At 31.5% G+C, this 8,823-nt stretch overlaps 1 protein-coding gene across 1 annotated transcript in view; it reads left to right on the forward strand.

The window, feature by feature from the left end:
- The window catches only part of LOC119833094, a 6,530-nt gene extending 2,119 nt beyond the window's left edge, over positions 1-4,411 (forward strand). Inside the window, exons 2-3 of the mRNA XM_038356971.1 lie at positions 2,502-2,622; positions 3,000-4,411. Coding sequence (XP_038212899.1) covers positions 2,502-2,622; positions 3,000-3,120 — 242 coding nt within the window. The 3' untranslated portion in view covers positions 3,121-4,411. The remainder of the gene's footprint in view (positions 1-2,501; positions 2,623-2,999) is intronic.
- Positions 4,412-8,823: the final 4,412 nt, after the last annotated feature.

Below are 8,823 nucleotides of genomic sequence, written 5' to 3' on the forward strand. Positions count from 1 at the left end.
AGTAATAAATGTTATTTGCAGTTAACAATTTTCTTTTTTCTTTATTACAATATTTATGGCAAGACTAGGTATACATCCTGTATTCTCTTTTACAAGCAATAAATCTAGCTATTAATGCAAGTAATATGAAACTTATTACGAAGCGCTTTCCCGCTGAAATTTCAAGTTGTCGGTATCCATTTTGGCAGTAATTTACGTAATATAAACCCTCTTTTAATCTATATTTCGATATGTAAAATGATCCTCATTGTTATTCTACGAAATTTTCAATAGCTACTTTCATACCTTTCCTTTCTTGTTTATCCATGTTTTGAATAATATTATAAATTAATTTTGTCATGGTTTTCATTCACTTACAACTTAAATATTTAAATAATCGCTATGTACTCGTACATAATTGAAATAAGCCACATTTTTGTAAATTATTATGAAAAAAATTATATTAATGTCTTACGATACACAAGAACTTTGATTGCTTGTAAGTTTTAAATAGATAGACTGACTTAACCGATTATAACACTTACATATAGAAATATTAATTGTTCCTTATCTATGCTTATTTGATCCCATTTAAATTGGATCTAATTCTGACAATTCGAAGGTCGTTTAATTATTCGTTTAAAATAATAATTTGAAGCCGCTATTTATTCTTTTTATATAAAAAATAAATAGACATTTCTTCTTCTAAGGATTTGAACTTGGTTTATTAATATTAATCTTCGTTCGAATTAATATTTTAAGATAATCTTATTTTGTCAGATGTCGATCGATGTTCCGATCAGTAGGCGCTCATGAACTTTAGGGTCATGTGCCTATCTGTCATTTCGATAATCACTTGAAAAGGTCAAGTGTGTGTTAAGTATGTATTCATCATGATTATTAGGAAGGTTACTTCGTCTTGATCGTGTTTAACGTAATAAGCGCTCATTTAAACTCTCATTTAATGATATATTGCCAATATACGGTCAAAGCGCTTTGGTATTTTTGTAGGATCATTACAATTTATTTTAAATTTTTATTCGTCTCTATAATGACACGCGAAGCCCAATTTTTGTATGTTTATTATACAAGCTATATTTAAATAGGCTTACAAATTTAATTAAATTATTAGTAAATAACATATCTCGTTGACCTTTAATGAAATAAACATAATTCGCTTCAGTCAGTTTTGTACTTGTGTTTACATTTGTTTTTATCGAACGGTTAGATTTAAACACGAATTTACATTTTAAAATATGTTTCCTATGAATGTAATTAATTGGTTATTCAATAAAACGATATTATATTGCGGAATTAAATCCTAATAGCTACTAATACTGACGTACGTAGGCTAGTGAAAAAATTAATGAATTAATCATTACATCGTTGGAAAATTCATCACTCATTGACAAGGATGGCAAGCGACGCCGAGTCGCCATTTTGCGAGTCAATTACACGTTAAAAGTAAAATGAATGGCGACAGAACGGCGCCAACGTGATTTAAAACATCGATCCAGATCTTTTTTCCGCGCGATTGTCTTGTTAAACGAATAAAAAACACATTTGCATATTAATAGGGCGGATTATGTAAAAATCGTAACGACGCGCGACGTCTAGTCTTTAGTTTGGCGCCAATTCTTTATCGTGACGGATCTTTGTTTTTTTTTTCTTGTAATTGTCAACGTCATAAACATAATTTTAATTTAAAAACAGAATAATTAATTCTATACAAAATCTATTTTTAAAATAACATTCGAAATTTAATTTTCGTAGTGATTGTTTAATAATGTTAAAAAGCACATAATGTTATGATGTGTATCGAAAGAACATACACAGTACATTAACGTTGAACGTTATGTTTGCGGATTTACCAGCGTGTTTTTATGACAATGTGTATTTTTAACTTGAAGCTTTCATCCAGAATCTTCCTCGGAAAATATTTTTTCAAATGAAAACAAAACCCCCGTATTTCCATTGAAGTTAGCGTGTATCATTCATCACGACACCGAAAACATACCTTTATGCATGCATTCTTTTCCTCAGCACGAATGAGCCTGGTTGAGGTCATGGTCCTCATTCGTAAACATCTTTGGAGTTACTATTGAGGTTTTGACTGATAGACAAACTTTTTGCTGAATTTGTTTGTTCATTTTGGTATATTTAAATTGTCTGTTCCGCTTTAATATTTTTTATAAACAAGGTTGTTTTTTACATTCTTAACAATCACTATTATACCTGGTTCATGGAAAATAATATGCTAATTAAGTTATTGATATTCATTCTATTAAAATTTTAATACTCACAATAATATTATGCATTCCATCATTGTATTATTTAAATAAAGCTATTATAACCTTTTGTTGAAAATCGTCTATGAATTAATTTAATTGGTCAACTATGGTTTAAGCCTGCAACTTTTTTCACATCGTATAACTTGTATAGGCACCTATCTATTAAGATCGTGATTGCTCCAGAATTGCGAGATCGTATTTTTTTTTAATTATTTTTTTCTTTATTTTCAGCTCACAAAGAAGGTTGCTATGTGAAAGAGATTGGTGATGTCATACCTTTCGGATCTTATGTTTCACCAGTTGGATACTGTTATAGGATAGAGTGCGGCAAACACTTGATACATTATGCTTCGTAAGTATTTTAATTAACAACCATTAAACAAATATTTGTTTCATTAGACTAATTTTAAAGCGCTTTTGCAGCGTCACTTTGCTAAGATATTAAAACGTGAGCACTTATTCTCAAAGCCTTTCAAAGACGAACTAACAAGTAACTTGGAGGTCTTTTCAAATCATAGATTTTGATTTATGTTTATTTATGGTATAACTACATTTATAAAATAGATACATTTTTACCAATATTCAAAAAACATATTTTATAAAGCCATGACAATAAAAACGAACTGTTTTGATATATTATTGAGGTTTGATTCTACAAAAAATACTGGTCTATTATTTTATGGGCTCAATCTCTCTGAACAAAACATTATATAAAATATAATCTTTCAGGTGTGGTGCTGTGTTATCCCCCGAGATACCTAACTGCTTCGTAACAGACATTGATCTGAGTAGAAGTTACCCTAGCTGCTGTCCAGACATCAGATGTGATGTAGACAATAATTTAATCTAATAACAGGCGCTAATATCAAGACCGCGTAGTTGAGAAGTTTGAGTTTTTTGACGGTGAAGTATGAGGTGCGGCATGTGAGACCATGGTTACCATAGCAACGCGTCATCGAATGCCGCTCACATATTGGATTAGGCTTAGACAGTGGAGTATGATGTGTAACCCTAGACTGACAAAATAAATTTGATTTTAACATGCTAAATATGAAGTCGAATGTTTACAACAAAACAATGTATGTATAATTTGTCTAGGTTTACTAATTGGCACCATATTAGATTTAATTAAGGGTCAAATGTAAATTTAGAAGCACCACTTGGTAAAAGTCAGAATGGTATAGAGTTCAGAATAATATCACCTACTGTTATTTTCAACTGCATTTTCCTGTGGAAGTTGCGAGACTATAACTTTATGAGTAACAATATAAATTAACAAACAATAGAACATGATTGTTTATTGTTGCAAAAATTATGAGATAAAAATAGAAAAAAAAATTGTTTTTTTTTTTCTATAATTTGTATTGTATTCGGTCTAGAAGATTGAATTCCTTGATTATGTCAGACTAGCATCTCGGAGTTCCAAATCCGAATACTTTAAAGGGCCATGAAAATAAAATTCATTAATTATTGTATTGGAGCGATGTATCATGGCTTCATTTGAATACATTTTATAGCGATAAATATGACATATAGCAACATTTCGTATAATTACAAGTTTAATCTGTAAATAAAGTATTGGAATACTCGTCATAACGTTAGTTTTTTTGTAGTTATCAGGGAAGAAGGAGGGGGGAGTGATAGCGCTATAAAATCTATATAGCGCTGTCTTTTTCCCACACCAGAATTAGTACTACTGTAAGACGTCACGGTTACTCCCTTGAGCACTAGTAACGAAAGGAAAATAGTTATATAACGTTACTGGATTAGGTATAGCTGTGAAAAATAACTTTTTTAAGATACAAGTATGTGTGAACCAGTGGGTGCTCAAAGACTTTTTGTTAAGAGTTCCTTTTTTTTGAGAGTTTGTGATGATTTCGATATTATCTCGCTCTAGAAGCTATCTTGCCACCAAATTGTTATTATTTATTTATTGAATAGGTTATTGTAAATTGTACTTTATTTTAATCTCCATTAGGTATCGTATTGATAATCAGATTGTTTTCCACGGTGCTTACGGACGATTAAAATGTTTTGTAACTTAATGTTTAAGTGATTTTATTTGTAACATTAGTATAAAAGACTAAATTAGAAATTGTAAGGTTTTAAAATGCAATAAAGTAATTTGTTTACGTTTACTGTTCTTTGGTTTGATTTAAACAATGCTTTCGCCCAATAGATGAGAACAATATTTACATAATCAAAAATTAAAATAGTAATTAAAATTATAATAATAATATATAAGCAAGGTAATAACAATTTAATGAAAAGTTTTATGTGGGATTCTAGTATTCTTCGCTGAAAAATGGGCTCGCATCGGGGAAAGTACCACAATCCCACAGAAAACCGGCGTGAAATAGTGGCATGCCACTGTGTTTCGTACGGTGAGTGGGGAAGCCGGAGGCCTATTTCCTTTTCCTCACCCATCCCAGTCCATTCCTTCTTTCCAGTCTTTAATCCTTTCCTTTTCCCTTATGCCATAAAAGCGGGCAGCACATTCGTAGAGGCACTACCTTTGCGTGTGTGTTCATGGGCGGTGGTGATCGCTTACCATCAGGCGAACCACCAGCTCAGTTGCCCGCTATGACATAAAAAAAAAAAAAAAAAAAAAAAAAAAAAAAATCGTACAGAAGATAGTCATAAAATACTAGCACGAGAATGCTACTGTGTTTCGTACGATGAGTGGTCCGTATCCTTTTCCTTAGCCCAATCCCTTCGCTAACCCCTTCTCTTCCAAGTACGCAGTCCACTTGGAGAGGCGTTAGGCCTATGCAAACACTGTTTGCCAATAGGTGGGGATTGGCCTCAGGCGACCTATCAGCTGCATTGACATAAAAAATATAACTTTTATTAATGTAAATACAAACTTTGTTTAATGGAAAATAATAATAATCCTTATCAGCGTAACATATTAAATGGGAAGTGACCTCAATGGATTTATCTGGACGACATTGTAAGACTGAAGGATCTTCGTTCATAAATAACATTGTATGACTGCATAATACGACAGCGAATGATATCTCGATGTTTTGATAACTGAGAATCTGAATGATGAGGTCTTTTAAAATAGCTATAATAATAATATATAACTTATACATAAATAAGTACATATATGAAATAGCTATAACAATTATATATATCTAAAATGGAACCTAATGACAAGGTTTTCCTATTAAAACACAATAATAATTGCTTCAATCGGTTGCAAATTTTATAAAGCTATCCTTATATCTATTTAGTTAAAACCTTAGGTTCAATGTTAATGAATAGAAAATTGACGGTTTAATAATTCAGAATCCTATCCTATCCTACTAATATTATAAATGCGAAAGTTTGTAAGGATGTGTGTGTGTGTTTGATGCTCTTTCACGCAAAAACTACTGAACCGATTGCAATGAAATTTGGTACGTAAATGGACAACTAAAATAACATACAGGCAACTTTTTATCGCGATATTCTTACGGGATCCGGACTCACGCGGGTGAAACCGCGGGGCGCCGCTAGTTTTCTATAAAAACTTGTTAGAAGCTAATGATAATGACTGAGTTAGTGGAGCTAATTATTAAAATATATGGTCTATCATAATTAGATAATATTTATTCAAACTACAGTAACAGTTCTCCTAAATGAGTTTAGGCAATCCTGCAGGTTGCAGGTGTATGACGTTGGTAAACCTCCTTTACCTATTGTTAGGTAGTAACTATTTAGTTATTTAATCTGTGTCATTAGTAGTGTTTGTGTTGAAGTCGAAGGCCTTAATCCACCCTTGCATATAATCTATACACTGTTGTTATTTGTTTTTAAAGATACAAAATAAAACCAATAATCATAATATGTAATTCAGACAAGACCTTCCTGCAGTTAGCTTGATCCATATGCCATTAGCCACTACGATAATTGGTTAATGTATGTGTTAAAATAATGTAATACATCCCGAAGTAACGTTATCAAAAGATATTAGTACAAAGGTTTCAGTTAGTTTATTTATTTATTTATTTATTTATTTATTTATATATATTTCAGATTGTTGTTAGGACTTTCATACAACGCACATAGCGGGCGAATGGATAGCATAGTAGGTACCTAAAATTACATGGAACTCTGAATTTAAGCGGATCTTAGAGAATGCACGTTTGCTAGCGCATCACGGTAGAGGTAAATTAAACTTAAGTAATAAGGAAAATTAGTTATATTATATTTGCAGTAAAGCTATATAAACGTATATTATTGAATCACGATAGAACCAAAGAATATAGTAGGTATATTATAAGTAATGAGTCTTTTATTTTTAGTAAAAAAATGCTTACTGACGTTCCAGTGAAGAGAATTGCTACGTCAGATTCTAAAATGGAACGTAATGACAACGTTTTCCTATTAAAACACAATAATAATCGCGTCAATCGGTTGCAAATTTTATAAAGCTAGTGACAATGTCAACTTCAAGTAATAGTGAATTGTGAAGCACGTTCATTTTGGGCAAGTCGATTGAAAAGTATAATTTATTTAGATCTTTTCTAGTACTAACGGTAGGTAATACCTATTTATATAATTCTACTATAGCTTTAGTATATAGCAGTATAGCAGCTTTAGTATAGTATATAGCACTATTTTCGATTGAATAAAAAAATATTCAACTTATTTTTATTTGTGTGTAACGCATCATTATTATTATTTTAAAACAACTCTAATTGTATTACGGAATATTACTCCGTTCTATTAATAATATCAATCTATAAATAAATGCCAGTTACAACTCTCCAATATAAATACAAATTTATGTACCATAATTTCCATTGAGTTAATTTTGTATGCCCATTTTGATTGTTATCAGCCATTCAATAACGCGTTCTGTAGTTCACATTACACCGGAGCGAGTGTAACACAATAAAAAATTGATATGTCAAAGCAAACAGAGAAAGAGCGTAGTGTGAAAAGACAAAGTAATATTCATTCTTTTGAGAGATAAAAGGTATGTACGGAGTTTCAGTTGATGTAAATTTATATGCGTCGACTTTATTTTGTGCAGTGCTGTGCGAATTCACAAATGGTTTGCATATCACGTTTCGAGCGCATTTCGTAAATAGCCAGCTTTGGCCTGACGATTGTCTTTTTTATTGGATCATTGCTTATTACGAAATTGGGTGCAATGATTTTAGATATATGTTGAATAAATTGCAAAATTGAGTCTGTTTAAAAGATAAGTTGAGCACGTAATTAAAGCTGTCTGTTGAATTTATCGGTATTATTAATTTATGATCTACGTTTTTATACGTTATAGATAAGGTTTGTTTGATGTTTTTTGCACAAAGCAAAGAATAGCATTGAATAGTTTAACCTCAATCATTCCATAACTAAACACTCGTCCCGGCTCCGCCCGGACATCATGATTCCTGTATTAATACCAAGGGAGTACATTTTACATATATTAATTACATCGGATCAAAAATATCATCAAAATCCGTTGAGTAGTTTCAGCGCGATTGACGGACAAACATCCAAGCAGACAAACTTTCGCATTTATAATATTAGTATGATAGCATGATTAAAACAGCACCAATTTCCGATTATGTGTCGACACCGCCGCATCGTAAGTATAAATTGTTTGCGAGATCGAATCCCGTGGACACCGCTGAACCTCCGTTAGAAATAGTCAAAGCACTTAAAGTAGGATCAATCTTGGTATTGGAAAACGGATTGATAGGATCGGGCTCCGTAAACTAAACCGCAATTTATTTTTTCAATCACTCCCAACGCAACGGTAAAGGGTGGTTTATTTTCCCATGCAGCCGCAAATCGAAAACCCTGTTACTGCAACGCATTTGCACGAAAACTATTAATATTTTTGGACTTAAACGACTTTGATGTTGCGAACGGCTTGCGATATGAATTTTTAGATTTGGGGCTCAAACGATATTATTATTTTTCATTTCTTTCCGAGGTTAAAACTTGAATATGATTTGTTTGAATATGATTTGTTTCAAAGCGTACATACAGAGTCGTCCTTATGTTATATAATTATAGTATAAATGGTTAGATTTCCTTTCTCGTATGAAAGTGAGTGAAAAAAGATATGTAGGCAAGGAATATGAAAACCAGCAACGAAAACGTGACGAAATAGCTGCTAACAAGAAATTTTGTGCGGTATCCTACAAACTTCTTTAGCCAATTCAATAAAATACAGAGTCAGAGGGAATAATAAAAAATTATATCAGCTGAGGGAATACGATACTCTTTTTGTTAAAACCTCCACAGTTACAATATTATTTATTTAATGGATATTTCGTTAATAAAAATAACGCGTAATGTTATTCTTTGTGTTTGTATTTTAACCTTATAATTATTCTAAGCTCAAGTACTTTTGCCTCCTCTTTAATATACTTTTTTATAATTTGTTTAAGATATATTTTCCCAATGCGCACACTAAACATCTTAATTAATTTAATTTACTCATTATTTCTTAAGCATAATTAGTGTTGATTTATAAAACAGGTAAAGACATATAACAATTATAAGTACTTAGTACATTCTTAAATAACATGACATATAGAAAATT

Source organism: Zerene cesonia, chromosome 16 (genome assembly GCF_012273895.1).
Source record: "Zerene cesonia ecotype Mississippi chromosome 16, Zerene_cesonia_1.1, whole genome shotgun sequence".
NCBI lineage: Eukaryota > Metazoa > Arthropoda > Insecta > Lepidoptera > Pieridae > Zerene > Zerene cesonia.